We start from the raw sequence: 26,962 nt of genomic DNA on the forward strand, positions 1-26,962 counted from the left end.
TGCTATTGTCATCTTTTACATTTTAGCGCTTTTAAATAGTGAATATACAGTAGTCTTTCTCTGTGGTTTTAATTTGCATTTTTCTAATGACTACTGATGATCAATACCTTTTCATATGCTTGCTTACCACTCACAGACTTTCTTTTGTTAAGTAATTGAAATGTGATCTGGAAAACAGTCAAACATATGTGGAAACACTTCTAGTTTTCATCTTTTCAATTTAATTTTATGGCTATAATCGGTGTTGGACAAAATGCTGTCATCAGCATAGGTAATGTTATAAAGACTGCCTGACATCACAGAGGAAGAGAAAAGCTCTGTTAAGTCCTTCTGAAATTTCTAGCTTGTCCTGTTACATGGCCATAACAGTTTATTTTCAGAAGGCAGCACTGAATTTTGCTCATGCTGCTCATCTATCCCCTGCCAATTCCTTTTATTTTAAAAAACACATTATATCTAGATATTTAATATTCTGTATCCCATATTTCCAAAATCTGAAGTCCTTTTAGGTCCACTGCTGGTTTTTTGTTTTGTTTTCTGCTGACTGTCATTACTGTTGGCTTGTTTCCTTGTATAGTCTATAATTTTTGCCTGTGAACTCATTGTTGGGACACTTTCTGTGAAAGTTTTACAAAGCCTATCTAAAGGTACCTTCCTCTACAGAGGATTAGCACGTGCTTTTGCCATTTCTCTATGGCATGAAGATCAGAGTTCATTTTGAATTAAAATTTCTTTCTTGAGCTTTTAAGTCTAGACAGGTAATGTACATTGAAGCTCCAGACACTTGTGAGGTTGGGTAAATGGCTTTTAAATCTTAGGAGCGTTTCCTCCTTTCAACTCTGTCTTCCCAATTGTTAAGTCTGAAAATGAATTTTCACTGCTATAAGCTTGTGCTGAATAAATTTTATTTATGTTCATCTTTTTCTCCCCCCACCAGGCATTACACTTTTCGAGTCCTAGATATATTGTGGCAGTCTTCAAGCCGCTGTCTGCTCTGCTCAGGTCTGTAGTACCCCAATCCCAACAAAGGTCTACAGACTAAGCTTTAGGTTACCAGCCTTGGTAAATGCCTCCAACTATCAGGTGGTTTCAAGGCTGGTTTACCAGTCCTTGGAACTGGTATTCTTGCTTTGTTTCTGGCTTTTGGCTGTTCCCCTAATTATTATTTTTTTTCTGTAGGTTCTTCCATTGACCTGATTAGAAACAGACATACACACTTCAAACTAACACACACTTTAAGATATTGTGTGGCCAGAAAATTTTGAGTTCTCTAGTCTGCATATGCTGGAAACATTCTTTACACATTTGCTCATACTTGCTTTATTACCTTGGTGGAAGCTGATTCCCCCTGGTGGAAAGAGTTCCAACTTCCTCTCCCACAATTCATATTCCTTATCTATACTTTTAATTTGTAGGCAGTAGAGCTTACTAGTTAAGAGCAAGGACTTTAGAAGCAAACTGCCTGGGCCAGGTGCGGTGGTTCATGCCTGTAATCCCAGCATTTTGGGAGGCCGAGGCAGGTGGATCATTTGAGGCCAGGAGTGTGAGACCAGCCTGGCCAACATGGCGAAACTCTGTCTCTACTAAAAATAAAAAAATAAAAAATAAATAAATAAATAAATAAATAAATAAATAAATAAAAATAGCCGAGCATGGTGGCACACGCCTGTAATCCCAGCTACTTGCGAGGCTGAGGCAAGAGAATCACTTAAACCCAGTAGGTTGAGGCTGTAGTGAGCCGAGATCACGCCACTGCACTCCAGCCTGGGTGACAGAGCGAGACTTCGTCAAAGAAAAGAAAAGAAGAGAAGAGAAGAGAAGAGAAGAGAAGACAGAAGAGAAGAGAAGGAAAGGAAAGGAAAGGAAAGGAAAGGAAAGGAAAGGAAAGAAAAGAAAAAAGAAAAGAAAAGAAAAGAAAAGAAAAGAAAAGAAAAGAAAAGAAAAGAAAACAAACTGCTTGTGTTTGAATCCTGTTCTACTGTTTATTAGCCAAGCGACCCTGGGCAAATTACTAACCTTATTAACCTTATAGAGTTTTTGAAAAAGTGAGTGAGCTACAATATATGTTTACAGTCACATAAAATGCTTACAAGAGCCATGTACATGTTAGCCATTATTACTACTGCTTTTTATTCTTTGTTTTTTTGTACTTTTTCTCTAGTTTTAGTGAATCAATCATTTAAGAAACAAATACTTGTAGAAGCAGCTTATTTCAAGTGCCAAAAAACTGAGCTAGATGTTGAAAAAAAATTACCAAGAAGTGTAAAATGTGCACTCTTTCCTTGAAGAGCTTTCAGATAACTTGGGATCAACAGAAAATAAACAGTAAGTAAAACATGTGAGCTGTTGGAAGGTAATACAAACTTAGCAAATTAACAGTGTACTCAACAGTGCAATATTTCAGAGAATGAAGGCATCATTGTGTATTTTACAACATTAAGTAGATTATAAAAATTTGAGTGTTGTAATCATTCTATTATTTGACTTTGCCATCTTACAACCAGGAAAAAATGAGAAAAACAGATGATGATATACCTTTACTCCTTTTTCCTTAACAAAATGTAAGTTTTCTTCGTACATAACACAATATAAAGAGCATAAATTTTGGAATTAAATTTGAATTTCAATGCTGCCTCTTTCATTGACTAGTTAAATGGGATTTTGGGAAGGTTCTTAACATCATGAAGACTCGGATTTTTAATCTTTAAAACTGGTATAATAATAACTGCTTCACAGCACCATTTTAAGGATGAAATGCAACAAGAAATATAAAGGACAGAATTCATATTTGGCATAGAGCAGGTGTTCAATAAAAGCAAACTTCCTTCTTCACCTCTAATTCTCTTTCAGCTGCAGTGAAGAAGTTATCTCTTTGCCTACCCTAATTTTATCATTCAAAAATGGCATTGTTCTTTCACGATAATTTTTTTCACATATTCTTAAGATACATTTTCACATTCTGTAATTTTCTATAAACTAATAGTGTCATTTAAGACATGGACCAGCTGCTTTTATTTGAGCTATATATGTCGCGTATCCCTTCCAAACTAAGTTCCTTAAAAGCAAGGAGTGTTTTATTCATCCCTGGCCAGTTAGTTAGCACATAATTTGTCCTCAGTATACACTACTGGATGAAAAAAAGTCCTCTCACAGAACCATGAATAGTGTACCTAGACACAGGGTTGTGTGTGTGGATGGTTGATCCCAAACTGAGACAGCCACAAAGGGAGGGAATGTGACTACTGCAAAAAGAAATGAAAAAGTAGGAAAGAAAAAGATCACACATATATAAATTGTGGCATATAACATACAAATATATATAAATTACAAGTTTATACATTATAAAATACATAGATTATAGCTTTTAAAATTATAATGTATAAATTATAAATTCACATACAGTTTTAACATATATATTATACATTAAAATAAAATTTTATTGCTATTATAATTCTCCTTAAAGTAGGCACTGGGTAAAAATAAAACAATAAGTCATTGAAAATTTATCCTATAATCATAGTATATTCAAATAAAGTTTATAAAAAAAGGCATTCAACTTACAGTATAGCAGTATCTCCCTTTGAGGTAATATAGAAAGGGTTCCTCTGGTAAAAGTTTGATTGCTATATCTAGATGTTCCTGAAAGAAGCATCCAAAGGAAAATCATGTCCCAAGTTTCAGATATTGTTGACTGGAACTACACCAAAGCCTAGTAACTCAAAAGTGGTTTTAAAATATTGTCTCAGTTCTCCCCATCCCTATCATTAATACAATCAAATCTTATCAATAACTAAATTGCCAAAATTGATTGCTTACAACCAGAACCAGAACTGTGACTAGGATTTAATAAAGCTATGTGTAATTTAAAGCCAAAATACTGTTATAAAAGTAGAAAACACCAAAGTCATATGTTTGCCTACCCATGACTTGACTCGTGAATAGTTACTGATTCTGAGGTGAGCTTACAAATATCAAATGACATGGAATAGGGGATAATGGCAGAAAAAATAGCAGAGTCAGATGTGGGAGAAACCTATTCCTTTGGCATTATCAAATGGTTATAGGGAGCTGGAAAATAGGGAAGAACCGTTTATTCATCTCTGTAATTATTGACGTTGAGGGGTCATGTATTGAGCTATGGAGGCAAATAATACATTTTGTGTGTGTGTGGATTACTTACTTTATTTGTCTATCATGGCAAATTTAAATCCTACATTGGATCCTACTTTTCCTCCACCAAATCAATATGCAGAGATTGTTAACTACTTAGTGCTGGTCACTTATGATGCTATTGAGCTTATGACCAAAAGGCTTTTTTTTTTTTTTTGAGATGGAGTCTCATTCTATTGCCCAGGCTGGAGTGCAGTGGCAAGATCATGGCTCACTGCAACCTCCGCCTCCCTGGTTCAAGTGATTCTCCTGCCTCAGCCACCCGAGTAGCTGGGATTACAGGCGCCCGCCACCATGGCTGGCTAATTTTTGTATTTTTAGTAGAGATGGGGTTTCACCATGTTGGCCAGGCTGGTCTTGAAATCCTGGCCTCAAGCAATCTGCCTGCCTCAGCCTCCCAAAGTGCTGCAATTACAGGTGTGAGCCACCACACCCGGCTGGCTAATTCTTAATCTTTGAAAAAGTGATACTCATCTACTCTGTGACTTCTTTCAGAATCTGGACTAATAATAATTTTTTTTTTTTTTTTTTTGAGATGGACTCTCACTCTGTCACCCAGGCTGGAGTACAGTGGCACGATCTCCGATCACTGCAAGCTCCGCCCCCCAGGTTCATGCCATTCTCCTGCCTCAGTCTCCCGAGTAGCTGGGACTATAGGTGCCCGCCACCATACCTCACTAATTTTTTTTTTTTTTTGTATTTTTAGTAGAGATGGGGTTTCACAGTGTTCGCCAGGATGGTCTCGATCTCCTGACCTCGTGATCCACCCACCTTGGCCTCCCAAAGTGCTGGGATTACAGGCGTGAGCCACCGCACCCAGCCGACTAATAATAATCTTTAATCACCCAAATAATTTAATTCTTTTTGTCACAGTACTATTTAAAGAGTATAATTTCATCTTCTAACATTCAAACAAACAAAAAAGAAAATTCCCAGAGCTTTATCTGTTGAATAATCTGGTTTATACCTGTTGATGGAACATATGGCTACATTAAAACATTTTTATTATTAATAAATACCCTTCCATAAGTCTGGATCTGAAAAGAAATATGAAAAAAAAGAAATACCTTGAAGAGGTGCCCATAGTTGATTTTGTTTTGTAAACCCTCAAACTCAGATACATAGCCACACAAAACTGCATACCTGAAAAGGATAAAAACAGTGGCCATTGTGTAAATTTTTAATAAAATGCCACCAAAACATAACATTAAAAGAAACTCTAAAGCATTCATTCATATTTAACAAGAGTATTCATATAAATATAAGGGACCTAACAATAATAAATACTTGATATTAACATGAGGCCAGTTTTCTCATCTATAACTGGGGATACTAACAATATTTATATGTATATTGTGAGGGTAAAATAAGCCAAAACAGGTAATGTGATTAGAACAGTGCCCAGGACATAGGGACTTTCAATAAATGTTACCTGCCACTATCATCATCATCAATATTAAAGTCGTGAACAAACTCTCAGAAAAAGTCTAACCGCATTAAGTATTAAATTAGAAAAAATATTGTCAACAGATTTATAACATTAAAAATACTGTTAAAGTCAACTTAAAAAATTCATTCCCTCCTTTAAAAAACTTACAATTTCGTGAGCTCCTTTAATATCAATAAATATGCAAATAAATACCATGATTAAAACAAAATCAAAGGTAATTTTAAGTATGCTTTTTCAAAAAATTTCCCCTTCTCGAAAGCTGAAACTGGATCCCTTCCTTACACCTTATACAATAATTAATTCAAGAAGGATTAAAAACTTAAATGTTAGACCTAAAACCATTAAAATCCTACAAGAAAACCTAGGCAATACCATTCAGGACATAGGCGTGGGCAAGGACTTCATGTCTAAAACACCAAAAGCAATGGCAACAAAAGCCAGAATTGACAAATGGGATCTCATTAAACTAAAGAGCTTCTGCACAGCAAAAGAAACTACCATCAGAGTGAACAGGCAACCTACAGAATGGGAGAAAAATTTTCGCAACCTACTCATCTGACAAAGGGCTAATATCCAGAATCTACAATGAACTCAAACAAATTTACAAGAAAAAAACAAACAACCCCATCAAAAAGTGGGCAAAGGACATGAACAGACACTTCTCAAAAGAAGACATTTATGCAGCCAGAAAACACATGAAGAAATGCTCATCATCACTGGCCATCAGAGAAATGCAAATCAAAACCACAGTGAGATATCATCTCACACCAGTTAGAATGGCCATCATTAAAAAATCAGGAAACAACAGGTGCTGGAGAGGATGTGGAGAAATAGGAACACTTTTACACTGTTGGTGGGACTGTAAACTAGTTCAACCATTGTGGAAGTCAGTGTGGCGATTCCTCAGGGATCTAGAACTAGAAATACCATTTGACCCAGCCATCCCATTACTGGGTATATACCCAAAGGACTATAAATCATGCTGCTATAAAGACACATGCACACGTATGTTTATTGCGGCACTATTCACAATAGCAAAGAGTTGGAACCAACCCAAATGTCCAACAACGATAGACGGGATTAGAAAATGTGGCACATATACACCATGGAATACTATGCAGCCATAAAAAATGATGAGTTCATGTCCTTTGTAGGGACATGGATGAAACTGGAAAACATCATTCTCAGTAAACTATCGCAAGGACAAAAAACCAAACACCGCATGTTCTCACTCATAGGTGGGAATTGAACAATGAGAACTCATGGACACAGGAAGGGGAACATCACACTCTGGGGGGAGGGGGGAGGGACAGCATTAGGAGATATGCCTAATGCTAAATGATGAGTTAATGGGTGCAGGAAATCAACATGGCACATGGATACACATGTAACAAACCTGCACATTGTGCACATGTACCCTAAAACCTAAAGTATAAAAAAAAAAAAAAAAATTTCCCCTTCTCCTTCAACCCTTCCTGGAAACACTGCATTACTAGAATAGTGCATCCCATGGGTCATTTATTTGTTTCCACTGGGAATACAAAATTTACACAGTTATTTGACTTTAAGTTGCACACGATATTTGTTAAGCAATTTGCTTATTTACTGGAAAAATTGAAGATATGTTGCTTTTCACATTTGGAGTGTTTCCACCTGTACAAAAATCTTTGAAGTATTTCAGAGTGTTTTTGTCTAAGGTAAAATATCCATTTACTTAAATACTTCAAGAGTAGGTGTTAATTTTTACTTGCACCGTCATAGTAACTAAGATGAAAAATATAACTTTCGATGTTATTTATCTCAGCCATTTCTGTGAATACCCATCACTTCCAAGTACAAAAAAACAGTGAACAATTTTAATCTGGAACAGTAAGACCATTCCTAGACACAAAAGATAACTTAATTCATACCACATATGGACAACCAATAAAATGGCCACTTTTCATTTATGACCTTTTTGATCTCTGTTTTCAGTTTCTGTAAAATCAACAGAATCTGCTATAGTAGAAGCAAGGAGGAGGACCATATCAACCTATTAAAAACAACCTCAGAACTTAACTGGATTAGGATACACTACTACTCACGAGTTCTAAAATCTGACTGAATTTCATGTACCTCTCTAGATCCGCAATAAATCTTTCCGGAGATTCCAAATTCAAGAAAAGCAGATTAACAGAAAATGACTCTCAAACTGCTTTATAAAAACTGTTATTGTTGCCTCAGGCCTATGTTCTTTTATTTAAAAAATTAATAAACTATGTTTTGGAGCACTTTTAAGTTCACAGCAAAACTGAGCAGAAAGTATGAAGGATTCCCATGTATCTCCTATTCTAGCCCCCACAACTTCCCCCACTATTATTTATTTATTTATCTAGAGATGAAGTCATGCTCTATCACCCAGTCTGGAGTGCAGCGGTGTGATCTTGGCTCACTGCAACCTCTGCCTCCCAGGTTCAAACGATTCTCATGCTTCAGCTTCCCGAGTAGCTGGGACTACAGGCATGTGCCACCATGCCTGGCTAATTTTTCTATTTTTAGTAGAGATGGGATTTCACCATGTTGGCCAGGCTGGTCTCAAACTCCTGACCTCAGGTGATCTGCCCACCTCTACCTCCCAAAGCGCTGGGATTACAGGCATGAGCCACTGTGCCTGGCCAACTTCCCCCACTATTAACATCCCACCCCACAGTGGTACATTTGTTAAAACTGATGAAACTACATTGACACATCAGTATCATCCAAAGTCCATAGTTTACAATATGGTTTGTACTTAGTGTTTAATATTCTATGGGTTTTGACGAACGTATAATGACATGTGTATACTGTTGTAATGTGTTACATAAAGGTTTTACTTCCTGTAAAAATCCTCTGTGTTCTGCTTATTCATCCCTCCCTCCCCGCAACCCCTGGCAACCATTGATCCTTTTATTGTCTCCATAGTTTGGTCTTTTCCAGAATGTCATATAGTTGGAACCGTATAGTATATTGCCTTTTCAGATTGCCTTCTTTTACTTAGTAATATGTATTTAAGTTTCCTCCATGTCTTTTCATGGCCTTGATAGCTCATTTCTGTTTAGCCCTGAGTAATATTTCATTGAATGGATATACCAGTTTTATTCATTCATCTGTTGAATATTTGTTAAGTGTTTCTCATAGAGATCTTGTACATACTTTGTTCATTTTCATCTATGTATTTCAATATTTTTGGTGCTAATGTAAATAGTAATATGTTTTTAATTTCAAACTCCACTTCTTCATTGCTGGTATAGAGGAAACTGACTTTTGTACATTAACCTTGTATCCAGCAACCTTGCTATAATTGCTTAATCCCAAGAGATTATTTTTATTTTTTACAAAGACAATCATATCATTGTCTTTGCAAACAATTTTATTTCTTCCCTCCCAATCTGCATACCTTTTATTTTCTTTTCTTGTTATATGGCATTAGCTAGAACTTTCAGTATAATGTTGAAAAGCAGTGGTAAGAGAGAACATCCTTGCCTTGCTCCTGATCTTAGTTTCTTAATGGTGGGAAAGCAAGTTTCTCACCATTAAGTATAATGTTAGCTGTATGTTTCCTGTAAGTGTTTTTTATCAAGTTGAGGAAAATTGATAAAATTTTCCTTATCTTGATAAAGTTTGCTGAGAGTTTCTTTTTTGCATTACCAATGAGTGTTAGATTTTGTCAAATGCTTTTTCTGCATCTGTTAAAATAATCATGTGATTTTTTTCTGCTTTGGTGTGTTAATGTGCTGGATTATAGTAATTGATTTTCAAATGTTGAACTGGCCTTGCATACCAGGAATAAATCTCACTTGGTTATATAATCTTTTTACACATTGTTGGATTCAACCTGCTAATATTTTATTGAAGATTTTTGCTTCTATATTCATGAGAGATACTGGTCTACTACAGTTTCCTTCCAGTGTCTGATGTTTGTATTAGGGTAATGCTGCACTCAAACAATGAATTAGGACATGTACCCTCTACTTCTATCTTATGTAATTGGTATAATTTTCTCCTTAAGTATTTGGTAGAATTTACCAATGACCCCATCTGGTCCTAATGCTTTCTGTTTTGAAAAGTTGTTATTTATTCCATTTCTTCAATAGAAGTAGGCCTATTCAAATTATCTACTCACCATGTTATTTTGAAACAGCCTCTGCCATTCTGTTCAATGATTCCTCCCAACGAGTTCCAGTTTGGGAAAGAATTCTAATCCTTCCAAATTCAATACAACTACCTCCCCAAACTCTCTATTTTTGTCTTGGGCATTATCATTTTCCAAATTATTTGGACTTAAAACTTTAGGCCACTTTCTATTTAAATATACTTTTAGAACAGCTTTGAATTTACAAAAAAATTTTCATAGTACAGACAATTCCCTTATATGCCACACCTAGTTTTCCCTATTGTTAACATCTTACATTACTACATTTGTCAAAACTGTACCAATATTGATATACAATATTGACACAAAATTGTCACAATGAACCAATGTTAATACACTATTAACTAGAATCTGTATTTTATTCAAATTTCTGTCATATTTCTCTATTATCCTTAGTCATTTTTGACACCTTTCTCTCCATCCTTCCTTTCATATTTATTTCTATTAATTCATAACTTGTTAGGTATCTTTTTCAACATGTTAAAATCTTTTCAGTTACTGTCATCATCCATCATATACCCTGTTACTTCTAATTTTGTGTTCTCTGTAACTTTTACAAGCATACCTTCTATATCTTCACCCATCAACAAAATTACTGAACACACTGGGGACCAAGATACAGACCTGGCCCTAGAATCACCCCCAGATTGACCGTGATCTGTTGAATAACTGAGCCTTAAACTGTTCAGTCAGCATGGGTCAGCTGACTCAAAGCTTGACCACATTTCTACATCTTGTCCAAAGAATGTTATGAGTGAACTTGCCTCAGTGCTTTACTTCAATCCAGGTATACTGGATTGATTTCCCTACTCTACTAGCAAAAATAAATAAATAAATAAAAAACAGATCATTTCACCTTTTTAGAAAAATCTATGCTGGTTCTCTTTCAACGTACACACTTATCTAGAGATGCACAAAACAACCCATCTAACTCTCTGTGCTGGAATGAAAGGCATAGATGCTATATTCACTGGTCTATAGTGGTAGAATCTATCTTCTGCTATTTTCTGCAAATCAGAACTATTTTCTGCAAATCAGTCAAGGGAAAAAACCCCATGAACTACCATTATATGAAATATGTACATTTTCCCTTTTAAATAATCTGCCCCTAGAGTTACATTTTTCATATTTTTTTGGAATCTACTTCTTTAAAGTTTAAAATATTATCTATCTTTTTATGTATCATAAATTCAAAGGTACCTGGTCACTTTCTCCCAAAGGGTCATTACTTCCTTTCTTTCAATCAATTCTACCTATGTTTGTGTGTGTATCTTATTTTTTAATACTGTTCATTTAAAATACATAATTTTATGTTTTATTTCTCAAATACTCAGGCTGATGAAAATTCTGAAAAAAGTTAATTCACATCATGGTATATTACCTCCATCTAGAGGTCATTCTAACTACATACGTTTTGACAAGAACACTGTATTTTTCTTTGCATTGATAGTGAATATATCCTTAATCATTGACTATCATACTATTTCAACAACTACTAAAACAACTCCATTAATTTCCCTGCAGTATTTCTGATTTGGCACCAATGCTGTTTATACTATGAAAAAGCAGAGGCAGCATACTGTTAACAGAAAAATAACTAGGCATATAAGAATACAAAACTGGGTTCTAGTCTCTGTTTTTCCACTTATTGTATGGCTCTGATTACTAATCAACACACACATTCACGCGTGCATGCACACATACACACAGTACCTTGCTTACCCCATCTATGAAGTGAAAACAAGCTGTTCTGTGAATCACATGTTCTAAGACATGTGGATATAATTTGCAAACAGTAGAGCACAACCAATATGTAAGACATTACTTATAATTAAGGTCTGGCTTATTTGGCCAACAAACTGCAAATCCATTGGTCACTTTATTCTCATTCTCTTGATTCCAGGAGTATTAAATATTTTTTGTCAGTACAACAAAAACAACTGAATCTTATAGAAAGCATATAGAGCCTTAAAGTTACAAAGCCATTTCATTCTAGAAAAGATAGAGATAAAACTAAGTCATTAGAATGATCTGTATTTTTCAATCATTCCCAAATAATATTAACCCTTTATGAAATTTATTCTTAAAGATTACATCTTTTGTTTCAAACTGAAGGTTTATAAACCATCACATAATACTGTAAACGATGGGTCTGCAAACTCTTTAAGTAGGGCCAGATAGTAAACATTTTAGGCTTTGGGGCCAGTCTTTTGCAACTACTCTGCTGCTGTGCAAAAATGCCTGTGTGTGGCTGTGATCCAATAAAACTTTATTTACAAAAACAGTCAGTCGAATTCATCTGCAGGCTATAGTTTGTCATTCATGCTGAATGAATGAGAAAATGTCTTATTAACATACTAATAAATTCAGTCTTAATTCAGTTTTAACATAATTAAAGAGAGTCCAGCAGAATAAGATTTCAACATTATAATTAATTATAAAATCAGGCCACCTAAATTTCAGTCATTGCTTCTCAAGTCAAAGTTTAAATTTCTTTTTTCATCCCCTCAAACATCTACTATTTAATTTAAGGAGGACTTTTGCATTCAGTGGGATATAGTATAAGAATTAAGATTAAATTGACATTTAAATTTCTTAAATCTTAACTGATTAGATTTTATTTTTTTAATTCAAAACTGATACTGAATAAGAAATTAGGTGAAACACAATTGGATCACTACTCTGTGTTTTGATAAGATTTAATATTAGGGTTAAACGCTATGGTTATAAACAAGGCATTTAGTTCTCAACAAAAAGTAAAAGATGAACAAAGGAGATGTAACCGGATTAGTGGAAGGCAGATGGGGAAACCCAGAATTCAGCATAATCTATGTTCACAAGATGCATTTCAAGGTACTTAATGAAGCCCTCAGAGAAAATTCAAATTCAACATTGTTCCTCTATGAAAATTTGGAAACCCACACTGATAAATAACCTCAAATTGACGACTTATACCAAATGCACATTTTTAATGTGATTCTTCATGGGTACAGATGCATGTGGGAGAGAAGGAAGAGGACAGAGGATGGAAAAGGAAGAGCAATAGAGGAGGGAGAGAAAGAAGAGAAGGAAGAGGAGAGGAGGGAACAGAGGAGCGTGAGGTAAGAGACAGGAAGAGTAGGGGAGGAGGAGGAGGAGTTGAGAGTTAAAAGTAGGACTTCGGTGTTCTTTCTGCATCCTAGTTAGGCTAACCAGTTCCCAAATACCTCCATTATCAAAGGCAATGAAGAGAAAGAGTAGGGCTTGATCACCACAAATCGATTACAGTTACTACTAAACGTAGAAGAACAGAACTACTTTAACATATATGTTAATTTACTAGTGTTATTATGTAAATTAGGTTATCTAGGTAAACCTGGTTAAAATAAATAATAGCCAAGACCCTCTGTCCTAGGGAAATGATCTTAAAAGTCTGTACCAAATTGTTACCTAGAAAATTACCTTTTTCCCCAGAATTTTGGCAGAGGTAGGTACCAAGAGTACAAAACAATACTTTATCTATTAGGGACTCCAATCCCTAAAGCAAGATCCTCTACTACCCATCCGCGACACACTAAGAAATTATTCACAGGGTCTGCCAGATTTAGCCCTTCACTCTTCTCCAGGCCACGTAAGAGAAGGCAAATAATTCATCGGAGGGAGGAAGAGACTGGGAATGAGGATTTCTACAGGGTTAGGGTGCTGTGGGTTCCGCCTTCCACCCTCTCATGACAGAGGGCAGGGGCTAGGCTTGCATCTCATCTAAAGCTATGTGAGGGCGGCATCAAAACGTCTATTCATATTTTGGCATGTGTCCCTTTGAGTTTGGACAAATAAAATGTTACCAGATTCCTCCCCAAGGAATTTTAAGTAAGAGTTTGTGAGTGGCGCTCCCCCTGCTGGTGGCAGAGTGAAAAAACAGGTCTACTTTGAGAAAATGGTTTGTACTTCAGATTTTGGTGAGGCAAAAATGAGTCTTCTGTGGGACAAATGTGGACCTGTGGAAAGGGAGTCATTTTAAGAGAGATTTTGCCTAAGAGTGCCCCTACATCATAGGGATAGGAAATAAAGTAACCGCAACGAAGGGTGGATTTCTGGAAACTTAGGGCTGAAGAAAGGGTCATACATTTATTACTGTATCTTCCCACTATCTGGGGCACCTGTATTGCTGGAGAGAAAAAGAAACCAAGAGAAAAAGAAAACAAATGTAAAAATGCAACTACAAGAAAAAGGAAGAATAATAATTAAAAACAATATATTCCTTATTGTGTTTCATAATTTACAATTTATATTTATAAAATAATGTTTACATAAACAAAGGGTCCAAACACAACACAATTAAGAATGATTTTTTTTTGCTCTAAGGATATTTACCTATACCAATCTAACTAATTAAGTTCTCTTTGTTTGAACTTTTAATATCATAAATGGCTTTTCCTTGATCTGTGGAATTTGTATATTACGATGCATCAATGCATAAGAAATGGTTGATGTGCTTTTCTACATTTCATTTAGAAACATGCTATCATTTTAGTATTTGTGTTCAAATAAAATGTTATACTGAACTAGATTTAATTATAACGTATCATCTTCAAAGCCAGTAGACTTGGTAGATTCATTCAAGAATTTTTCAATAAAAGTTTCCCTTAAATATATTTCAAAGATGCATAATAAAAATATGTGAATAAACAGAATAAGAACAGTTGCTGTGCTATTATATATATTTTTCAGTGAATGTGACTGACAGATTAAACGTATGGGTCAACAGTATTTGGAAAAATCCATTTAATGTATAAAGACGCAGGTTAGAATTTAAAAGAGTGCATAAATCCTATATACTTACCACAGATGACAATGTCCATTCATGGGTGCTCTATTAATAGCTCTTTCACTTAAAGTTTTTCCTGAAAGATAAGAGTACTTACACTTAACACCTTCATGTGAGTTGGTAGGAGGTGGATTATTGAATTAACTCAATGGTTCACAAAGTATGGTCCCAAGACCAGAAGCATCAGCATCACATGGCAACTTTGTTTAAGAACTTTTCAGCCATATTGGAGATCTACTCCATCACACACTGTGGGATTGGGGCCCAATAATCTGTGGTTTAATGAGCCTCCAATGATTCTGATGTATGCTAAAGTTTGACACCCACTAGACTAAGCAACTTAACCAAGTGCAAGAAACGTCATTTAATTAGTGCTTACAAAGCGTAATAGAAATTTTTTGTACTCCATTCAAACAACATTTACTGAGTACCTACTACGTGCCATACTGTGTGAGTGTCTGGGAATAAAATGTGAAATAAGACAGAGTCCTTGACCTCCAAGGGCTCACCGTTCAGTATGCTGCAGGCATATAAACAAATAAGTTACATGCAAGAAAAAAAAAAGTTAAGAGCAAGGTGAAAAAGAGGGCACAGCAGAGTGGGTAACTCTAACTCTGCCTGAAGGAGTAAGGGAAGGCTTCCCTGAGAAGTTCTTGCCTAATCATTCACAATAATGAACAGGTTCAGTGACATAAATAATTGCCCCAAATTATTTTACTTACAGTAATTTTTAACCATGTAATAATTAATTTGGGGCCAGGCCTGGTGGCTCACACCTGTAATCCTGGCACTTCGGGAGGCCGAGGCAGGTGGATCACCTGAGGTCAGGAATTCGAGACCAGTCTGGCCAACACGGCGAAACCCTGTCTCTACTAAAAACACAAAAATTAGCTGGGCATGGTGGTGCATGCCTGTAATCCCAGCTACTCAGGAGGCTGAGGCAGGAGAATCGCTTGATCCCAGGAGGCAGAGGTTGCAGTGTGCTGAGATTGTGCCATTGCACTCCAGCCTGGGGGACAGAGCGAGCCTCTGTCTCAAAAAAACAAACAAACAAACAAACAAAAAATAATAATTTGGATAGAGGTTTGTTTATGGCTTGGAAAATCTAAATACCTGCAAATAAAACAGAAAACTTCTTTTCTCCCTGATCCATTATTATTATTATTATTATCTGGAAGAGACTACCCAAGGATATGCAAAATGCCTTTCTAAATAAGTGGTTGAGATAATCTTTATAAATACAAATATTTTATTCTAAAACCACGGTTCTATTTGTTAATTTGTTAAGGTGGCATTCTACAGTTCTATCCATTAAGATAAATATTCTGTGTAGAAATCTACATAAATTGGAAACAATTAAAAAGTGAAGTGTTTTAATAATAATTAACTGCACTGTGAACAAATATTAAAGAAATTAGCAATTTAAATGAATGATTAAAAACATGCTTTTTCATGTAAAAACATTAAAAACTAAATCAATTTTTTAGCTACATTATCAAATGAATAAAACTTTCAGCACACTACCGGAAGCCTGAAATAGAGGTGATTCCATCACTCCGAGAATATAAAAAGAAGCTGGGTAGTATACAAACTAGATTCATAGCCTCACTTATGCAGTCAGGACAAAAGTAAAGCTATTTCCTTTAGAGAACTGTATTTTGTGATCTTTATGATGCATTCATATTGATTACTTAATTAGGAAAATTAGAATAATGTTTCTTTAAATATAAGATTCATATCATAATATTTCAGAAACATACTGCATAATGATATACTCACTTTGAGTTTTATCAAAGAATTTTGTACTCTCCAGCGATCAAATCTTTCCTAAGCATAAAAACCTTAAACACACTATTATGAGAAGAAACCTTCTGCACTTCTTCCTTCCTCATGCTGAATCTCAATGTTCTTCCATGGCTGGTCTGAGCCCCTGCCTTGCTATCACCTCCAGTGCACTTGGTTATTACCATTACTAAGCACTTACTCCTTATAAACTGAATATAATTGGCTGTCCCTTTATTATCTTTTCCACAGAGTAGGTTCCTTAGTGTTGTGCAGCCTTCATCGTATTTATGCCTCTCCTTCTCTCCCTCCTCCACTACCTTCCACCCTTCATTTTCACACTGTTCCTTGACAAAATAATTTTGAATAAATATTTCTTGAATGGATAAATTAAGGGAATTCTTTTACTTTTATTTCAACATCTGAATGAATACATCTGAGGCTTTTTCTACTTTTTCTTCGGCACTATAAACTCTTCTCTTTTTTTGGGATATATCCTATTTCAATCTTATGCTTCATTTTTGCCCCTGACTTCCCTTCAACCTATTTCTTTATGAATTTCACCATCTAAGATATTAACTCAATTAAACTCTCATTCCATTTAAGAATAGAGATCCAGAGCGATTTTACCTATGGGAAACTGTAACTTCCATAAGAAAGACTTCCCTGCATCAACCTCCATCCTCTGCCATCATACCCTCCTTTCTGCTACATGTGCTCGCAAACAACCTGTTGTGTCTGTCTGTCTGTCTGTCTGTCTATCTATCTATCTATCTATCTATCTATCTATCTATCTATCTGAGATCTATCTGAGATCGATCGATCTATCTATCTATCTATCTATCTATCTATCTATCTATCTATCTATCTATCTATCTATCTATCTATCTATCTGAGGCAGGGTCTGGCTCTGTTACCCATGCTGGAGTGCAGTGGTGAGATCGTGGCTCACTGTGGCCTTGATCTCTTGGACTCAAACGATCCTCCCACCTCAGTCATGTGTTATTTTTAGTAGAGACAAGGTCTCCCTATGTTGCCCAGGCTGGTCTCAGACTCCTGAGCTCAAGCTATCTGCCCGCCTTGGCCTCCCAAAGTGCTGGGATTACAGGCATGAGCCACTGCATCCAGCCTCTGTACTATTCTTTAATAAGAGCTTATTTCCATTCGTTTTTGTATATGTATGATTATTTGACTAGTGTTGCCTCCCCTACAAAGCCATAAGCTCCCCTGCAGTCTGAAAACATGTCTATTTTGCTATCCTCTTCCTACCTTAGCACATAATACCCAGGGTAGGGCAGGTACTTATGAAAAAATGTATTTAATATTGATGAATGTTGGAACAGTTCACATAGATATACTTTGATTTTCTCTGTAAATATGAAAATAAATCCCCTTGTTCTCCTTGGTTAAGTTTTTATTTACGTTGAAATTAATACATATCTTCTCCAGAATTCTGTTTTGTATATGGTCTGCAAACTGGATTGCTACAGAAAAACTCCACAAAGCTGATGACGAATACGCAAACTAGAGGGGGAAGCCCTCTCATCCTCCTCCCACTGGGGGAAACTAAAGCACAGAGGTCATTCAGCAAATGAATCTCCAAGTGGAAAAATATAATTACAAGGAGTTTGGTGAAACTTTCTACTTGGAAATAAAAATTACAGAGAACTACACTGGGAAGAAATCTTTCTTGCTGTGTCTTCCTCTTGCTACCTTTTCTAGAAGAAAAACCTGGAAGAGAAGCCTTCAGAATAAATGAAGAATTCAAAGGATTTTGACGTCAAAGTACTATACTGACATTCAGAGAGATGGCAGGTAGGAGCTTTTGCAAGAACACATTTTGACATCCAGTAAGAGTCAAGGTGAGGTATAAAAATAACAATTTGATATTCTATCTATTTAGCTGTTCTTGTGATGAAAAATTTCAAAAACATACAAAAAAGTATAGATGACAGAATAATGAACCACCATGTAATCATCATTCAGCTTAGACAATTATCAAGCAGAGTTTTTAACAAGGTTAATCTTGTTTCATCAAGATACATTTGGAAAAAACATTAAAGTCTGTGAGTTTATTCTTTGTAGTCCCTGGAGTTCTACATTACAGGAAGTAAGATGTGTTACTTTAACTGTGCTGGACAACTGCTGAAGACACTTGTCCTCTGCTTGTTATTGTTTCTCAAACACTGCCACTACATTTCTTGTCTTTCTAAGTTTTATAAAGTTAAAAGATGAAATTTAAGTTTTTTTCAGTTACCTATTCTAATATACCCAAATATTTCTGAAGAACACATACTTTAGTCCTAAAATGCCTTTCTGTTCTGAGACTGTACATTTTTTGTACCATACTATATTAAAATAGATTAAACATATTGGTTTTAGCTAAGATAATTTAGCTTTAACATTCGCTAGTGATTTACTATAGATCTTTTTTTTATTATACTTTAAGTTCTGGGATACATGTGCTGAACATGCAGGTCATAGGTATACACGTGCCATGGTGGTTTTCTACACCTATCAACCTGACATCTACATTAGGTATTTCTCCTAATGCTATCCCTCCCCTAGCCTCCCACCCCTCCAGAGGCCCTGGTGTGTGATGTTCCCCTCCCTGTGTCCATGTATTCTCATTGTTCAACTGCCACTTATGACTGAGAACATGCAGTGTTTGGTTTTCTGTTCTTGTGTTAGTTTGCTGAGAATGATGGTTTCCAGCTTCCTCCATGTCCCTGCAAAGGACATGAACTCATCCTTTTTTACGGCTGCATGATTTACTATAGATCTTAATTGCTACTTGAGAATAATCTTTACAAAATGCTTACCAATATTAGCATAATGTTTCTTTTCTTGTGTGTTTGTAGATAGTTCATACATGTCTCCATAAGCACGAGCAAATCGCCACATAAACTCTATTTCATCTCTAAACTGAAAAGAAAAGATGAAGTTGCCTGTTAAATTAACTTGATAACTTGTCTATTCTATTCTTGTTTTCTACCGCAACTTCTTAAAAATTTAGGCAGGTAAACTGGTATTTATAGATTATTGAATCTATGTATACGCATATTTCAGTGTGAAACATTTTTAATCCAAATACTCATGGCTAAGAAATATGACCTAATGTAGTGTTACATTTGGATCTTAAAACCAATTAATATTATCCAGACACTAGCTCCATCTATGCAGAGGAGAGATTTGATAGGCACCAAAATCTAGAAATTCTTCCTGAGCTGTGGCATCCTTTTCTTCCTTTCCTTTCCAAGTTATCTGTTATCAATATAATGAGCATCTCAGTTAATATCTGTAAATTGAAAATGCATATACTCAAAAGAGCAGTCACTTTCTAAATTTAAATTACCTAAATATAATCCTGGAGATCTATCAAGTTTTAGACAATGTGTTTAGAGTTGCTAAATCCTCAGACAAATAGAGATTTATTTCTCCATGGGACACTGCAAACTCTTTTAATTTTAATTTTTATTTTTTTATTTTTTTTATTTTTAGTGGTGGTGGTAAGAGCTCTGGACAGGCTTTTCTTATTCAGACCCAACATTAAACACTGCAAAATTAACAAATGACCATTGGTAGAAATAGCTTTAAATATCCATATCTGTCTCAAAATATTTGTTAAATATATAAATTAGTAAAAAATAAATAAAAGTAAATCTGCATAATTATAGCTCTAGTTCTCATTTTTATGACCTTAGAGTCTAATAAACTTTTACATTTACTTTTTAAAAATTTTACACATCTTAAATAAATAAATTTTAAAAAATTTTAGTCATTTTATAGAGAAATTTTACATCAATCATTTAGCTTGTGGGACCCATGACACAATTATTATAGCTATAACTGAATGAGATGGTGGATTAAATTAAAAAATGAAACTATACAAAGTGCTATTGTTATGTCTCTTACCTTTTCTTTGTGGTCACAAAGTAGTTCAAAACTCTCCGACTTGCCAGACTCACTCATACGTAAATGATCTACCTTCTGAAGAAGGACATCTAAATTTAATTCCTCTACATGTGTGTTAAAAGCCTTAGGGACTGGAAAACTCTGTTCTTCTGTGTCAGTATTAGCTGTAATATACCTAAAATCGCAGAAATAATCATCAACTCCTTTGAAAGTTATGTATAATAGCCAGAGCAATCCTTTTAAAATGCAAGTCAAATCATGCCCCTCTTATGCTTGAAACTCTGCAGTGGCACCTGTTTTCACTCAGAAAAAGCTCCAGTCCTAACAAAAGTCTACAAGTCCCTGCGCAATTTGCCCCCGATCTCATTACCTCTTTGATCTCATTTCCTACCGCTCTTCTTATTCAAATACACACAGGTCACCTAGCTGCTCCTTCAATATTCTAAGTACGTGACTACCTCAGAACCTCCACTTGCTGTTCCCTTTAATGAAATGCCGTTCCCTTAGACAGCCACATAACTCACACCCTCACCTCCTTCAAGTCTCTGCTCCAATTTCATTTTCTCAATGTGGCCCATCCAGACCACTCTAATACCGCAATCCCCATATTCCCTTCATCTCTAACCTCCCTCATCATGCTTTTTTCTTTTCCCATAGCATGTATTACCTTCTAACATACTGTATAATTTACTAATCTACTACATGTGCTGTTTGTCAGTATCCTCCCCAGTAGAATGCAAGCTCCCTGATGGTAGGTTCATTAACTAATGTATCAAGTGCCTAGAACAGCACTATCCACTGAATGTTGCTGAATGGATGATACAGAGTTGTAGGAACTCAGCAGGCACTCAAAACTGTGTGTGTAAACTCACACAAACACATATTTATAGTTCAAGATGATCTAAGTTTAAACTTTAACTTGGTTTTTAAAAATTAGTACTATCGCCCACATTTCATTTTTGCCAGCAAACAATGCAAACAACTTATTTTTATTAATTCAGACTCTACCTATTCTAAAAAGGTTTTAAGGAGGTATACAAGGATATATAACATATAAGAGAATAAATTAGAAATAGTGAAAAAACAGAAAGGCCAAATGTGAATGAAGTCAATATAAAAAACACACAAATTTTAGATAGCTATACCTTTGCTACAAAGGACACAAATGTTCTTCATTTTCCAGAGCCAATGCAATCAGCTTCACAACTTGCAGCTCCCATTAGATAGAAACAAACAAAAACACTAACAAAGCAAGTTCTTAAATTTATTTCATATGCCTTATAAAGAAGACACTGTATGAACTGATCTCCCACTTCTTCAATAACATTCTTTACTAATGGAAACTCTACTCTTCCAATTGCTCAAACCAAAAAACTTGGAATCATCCTTGATGCTTTTTTCTTTCTCTTAAGCAATACCCAGTCTGTTAGCGAATCTTGTTGGTTCTATCTTCAAAATACATCCACAATCTAGGCACTTCTCCCCACTTCTCCCCACTACCACCTTGGTCTAAGCCTCCATCATCTCATCTGGATTGCAATGACCCCTTATTGCAACTCTTTGCTTTAGTCCTTGACGCTTATATTCTATTCTCAACACAGTAGCAAGAATAACTCAGATCATGTCACTCCTTTGCTCAAAATCCTCCAACAGATGTCCAAGTCAGACTGAAAACCTAAGCCCTTTCAGGGGTCTACAAGGCCTAACATAACCTGGCCGATACCTCTGGCCTTATTTTCTATCACTTTCCTGCTTGCTCACAGCATTCCAGAAATTCTAACTTCCTTGATATTCCTTGAACACATCAGTCATGCTCCTGCTTTAAACCCTTTGTATTTTCTCTTTCTTCTGCCTGGTATGTTCTTCTCCAGATATTCATATAGTTTACTTCTTTGCATATTTCATATCTTTGTTCAAATATAATCTTCTTATTATTGCAGATGTTATGATTATTTACAAAAAAACAAAAAATCTACAAATTATGATTAATAGGAGAGTTTAGCAAATTGGCTGAATATAATATTAACATATGAAAGTCAGTTTATTTCTACATATCAGCAAAAAACTACAAACATAATTAAATAAAATATTCAATTTTCAGTGACCTCAGAGAATATCAAATGGCTAGGAATAAATCTAACAAAAGATATATGAAAATTTGATGGAGAAAATTATAAAAGCATATTAAAAGATGTTTATAAAATGACCTAAATTCAAGGAGAAATATATTACATTCATGGTTTAGAAGAGACTTACACTCCCACACATTAATAGTGGGAGACTTTAAAACCCCACTATCAACATTAGACAGATCAACGAGGGAGAAAATAAACAAGGATATTCGGGACTTGAATTCAGCTGTGGATCAAGAGGACCTAATAGACATCTACAGAATTCTCCACCCCAAATCAACAGAATATACATTCTTCTCAGCACCACATAGCACATATTCAAAAACTGACCACATAATTGGAAGTAAAACACTCCTCAGCAAATGTAAAAGAACAGAAATCATAACAGTCTCTCAGACCACAGTGCAATCAAATTAGAACTCAAGATTAAGAAACTCACTCAAAACTGCACAACTACATGGAAACGGAAAAACGTGCTCCTGAATGACTACTGGGTAAATAGCAAAATTAAGGCAGAAATAAGTTCTTTGAAACCAATGAGAACAAAGATACAACATACCAGAAATCTCTGGGACACAGCCAAAGCAGTGATTAGAGGGAAATTTATAGCACTAAATGCTCACAGGAGAAAGCAGGAAAGATCTAAAATTGACACCCTAACATCACAATTAAAAGAACTAGAGCAGCAAGAGCAAACAAATTCAAAACCTAGCAGAAGATGAGAAATAACTAAGATCTGAGCAGAACTGAAGGGGATAGAGACATGAAAAACCCTTCAAAAAAATCAATGAATCCAGGAGCTGGTTTTTTGAAAAGATCAACAAAATAGATTGCTAGCCAGATTAATAAAGAAGAAAAGAGAGAAGAATCAAATAGACACAATAAAAAATGATAAAAGGGATATGACCACTGATCCCGCAGAAATACAAACTACCATCAGAGAGTACTATAAACATCTCTATGCAAATAAACTAGAAAATCTACAAGAAATGGATAAATTCCTGGACACACACACCCTCCCAAGACTAAACCAGAAAGAAGTCAAATCCCTGAATAGACCAATAACAAGTTCTGAAATTGAGGCAGTTATTAATAGCTACCAACCATAAAATGCCCAGGTCCAGACGGATTCACAGCTGAATTCTACCAGAGGTACAAAGAGGAGCTGGTACCATTCCTTCTGAAACTATTCCAAACAACAGAAAAAGAGGAACTTCTCCCTAACTCATTTTATGAGGCCAGCATCATCCTGATACCAAAACCTGGCAGGGACACACACAAAAAAGAAAATTTCAGGCCAATATCCCTGATGAAGATTGATGCAAAAATCCTCAATAAAATACTGGCAAACCAAATCCAGCAGCACATCAAATAGCTATCCACCACAATCAAGTCAGCTTCATCCCAAGGATGCGAGACTGGTTCAACACATGCAAATCAATAAACATAATCCATCACATAAACAGAATCAATGACAAATGAGACCAATGAGATAATCTATCGATTATGTCAATAGATGCAGAAAAGGCCTTCGATAAAATTCAACACAGCTTCATGCTAAAAACACTCAATAAACTAGGTATTGAGGGAACATATCTGAAAATAATAAGAGCTATTTATGACAAACCCACAGCCAATATCATACTGAATGGGCAAAAGCTGGAAGCATTCCCTTTGAAACCCAGCACAAGACAAGGATGCCCTCTCTCACCACTCCCATTCAACACAGTATTGGAAGTTCTGGCCAGGGCAATCGGGCAAGATAAATAAATAAAGAGTACTCAAATACAAAGAGAGGAAGTCAAATTGTCTCTGTTTGCAGATATCATAATAGTATATTTAGAAAACCCTATCATCTCAACCCAAAAACTCCTTAAGCTGATAAGCAACTTCAGCAAAATCTCAGGATAAAAAATAAACGTGCAAAAATCACAAGCATTCCTATAAACCAATAATAGAGAGCTAAATCATAAGTGAACTCCCATACACAATTGCCACAAATAGAATAAAATACCTAGGAATACAACTTAGAGGGGATGTGAAGGACTTCTTCAAGAAGAACTACAAACCACTTCTCAAGGAAATAAGAGAGTATACAAACAAATGGAAAAACATTCCATACTCTTGGGTAGGAAGAATCAATATTGTGAAAATGGCCATACTGCCTCAAATAATTTATAGATTCAATGCTATTCCCATCAAGCTACCATTGACTTTCTTCACAGAATTAGAAAAAACTACTTTAAATTTCATATGAAACCAGAAAAGAGCCCATATAGTCAAGACAATCCTAAACAAAAAGAACAAAGCTGGTGGCATCACACTACCTGACTTCAAACTATACTACAAGGCTACAGTAACCAAAACAGCATGGTACTGATACCAAAACAGATATGTAGACCAATGGAATAGAACAGAGGCCTCAGAAATAACACCACACATCTACAACCATCTGATCTTTGACAAACCTGACAAAAACAAGCAAGGGGAAAGGATTCCCTATTTAATAAATGGTATTGGGAAAACTGGCTAGCCATATGCAGAAAACTGAAACTGGACCCCTTCCTTACACCTTATACAAAAATCAACTCAAGAAGGACCAAAGACTTAAATGTTTAAAACTAAAGCCATAAAAATCCTAGAAAAAAACCTAGGCAATACCATTCAGGACATAGGCATGGGCAAAGACTTCATGACTAAAACACCAAAAGCAATTGCAACAAAAGTAAAAATAGACAAATTGGATCTAATTAAACTATAGAGCTTCTGCACAGTAAAAGAAACTATCATCAGAATGAACAGGTAATCTACAGAATGGGAGAAAATTTCTGCACTCTATCCATCTGACAAAGGGCTAATATCAAGAATCTACAAGGAACTTAAATAAATTTACAAGAAAAAACTAAACAACCCTATCAAAAAGTGGGTGAAAGATACGAACAGACACTTCTTAAAAGTGGCCAACAGACATATGAAGAAAAGCTCATCATCACTGGTCATTAGAGAAATGCAAATCAAAACCACAATGAGATACCATCTCATGCCAGTTAGAATGGCGATAATTAAAAAGTCAGAAACAACAGATGCTGGAGAGGACGTGGAGAAATAGGAAAGCTTTTACACTGTTAGTGGGAGTGTAAATTAGTTCAACCATTGTGGAAGACAGTGTGGCAATTCCTCAAGGATCTAGAACTAGAAATACCATTTGACCCAGCAATCCCATTAATGGGATATATACCCAAAGGATTATAAATCATTCTACTATAAAGATACATGCACCTGTATGTTTATTGCAGCACTATTCACAACAGCAAAGACTTGGAACCAACTCAAATGCCCATCAGTGATAGACTGGATAAAGAAAATGTGGCACATAGACACCATGGAATACTATGCAAACATAAAAAAGAATGAGTTCATGTCCTTTGCAGGGACATGGATGAAGCTGGAAAGCACCATTCTCAGCAAACTAGCACAGGAACAGAAAACCAAACACCGCATATTCTCACTCATAAGTGGGAGTTGAACAATGAGAACACATGGACACAGGGAGGGGAACATCACACACTGGGGCCCGTCAGCAGGTGGGGAGTATGGGGAGGGGTAGCATTAGGACAAATACCTAATGTAGATGATGGGTTGATGGGTGCAGCAAACCACCATGGCACATGTCTACCTATGTAACAAACCTGCACTTCTGCACATGTATCCCAGAACTTAAAGTATAATAAAAAGAAGAAAAAAAAGAAGGAAATGTCCCGAATCAACATCCTAAATTGAAATATTAAGAAACTAGACAAAGAACAAACTAACCCCAAAGCTAGCAGAAGAGAGGAATAAGAGCGATTAAATCAGAAATAAACATATTAGAGAATAGAAAAACAATAGAGGAAATCAATGAAACCAAGTTTGTCCTTCAGAATGATCAACAAAATTGATAAACCTTTAGCTGGACTACAAAAAAAGGAGACTAAATAAATACAATCAGAAATGAAATAGGGGACATTACTGATTTTATAGAAATAAAAAGGATTATAAGAGTAATATGAAGAATTGTATGCCAGCAAATTGATTAACCTAGATGTAATGAAAAAATTCCTGGAAACACACAAACTACTAAGTCTGAATCAGGAATAAACAGAAAATCTGAATAGATCTATAACTAGTAAAAAGTAATTAAAAACCTCCCAAAAAGTGAAAGCCCAAATATTTGGTGGCATTTGACAGTGATGTCATATAACTTGAAGAACATCTGAAGAACAATTAACAGCAGTCTTCCTCAAACTCTTCCAAAACACTGAAGAGGAAAAAACACTCCCAAGCTCATTCTGTGAGGTCAGCATTACCCTGATATCAAAGCTAGACAAAGACACTACCAGTAAAGAAAACTAAAGACCTGATCCCTGATGAATACTAACAAAAAGGTTCTCAATGAAATACCAGCAAACAGAATTCAACAACCCATTAGAAGGATTACACATCACAACCAGATGGAATTTATTCCAGGAATGCAAGGAAGTTCAATGTAAAAATCA

At 35.5% G+C, this 26,962-nt stretch overlaps 1 protein-coding gene across 3 annotated transcripts in view; it reads right to left on the reverse strand.

Annotated features, from left to right (window-relative positions):
* The window catches only part of RMDN2 (regulator of microtubule dynamics 2), an 84,463-nt gene that overhangs the window by 28,749 nt on the left and 28,752 nt on the right, over positions 1-26,962 (reverse strand). For all 3 annotated transcript variants that reach the window (XM_058428931.1, XM_058428929.1, XM_058428930.1), the window contains exons 3-7: positions 20,296-20,470; positions 19,203-19,305; positions 14,614-14,674; positions 5,238-5,313; positions 3,562-3,639 (exon numbers count right to left, since the gene is read on the reverse strand). In XM_058428931.1, the coding sequence (XP_058284914.1) occupies positions 3,562-3,639; positions 5,238-5,313; positions 14,614-14,674; positions 19,203-19,305; positions 20,296-20,470 (493 nt within the window). The remainder of the gene's footprint in view (positions 1-3,561; positions 3,640-5,237; positions 5,314-14,613; positions 14,675-19,202; positions 19,306-20,295; positions 20,471-26,962) is intronic.

The sequence above is a fragment of the Hylobates moloch genome, unplaced genomic scaffold, assembly GCF_009828535.3.
Source record: "Hylobates moloch isolate HMO894 unplaced genomic scaffold, HMol_V3 SCAFFOLD_15, whole genome shotgun sequence".
In the NCBI taxonomy this organism is placed as follows: domain Eukaryota; kingdom Metazoa; phylum Chordata; class Mammalia; order Primates; family Hylobatidae; genus Hylobates; species Hylobates moloch.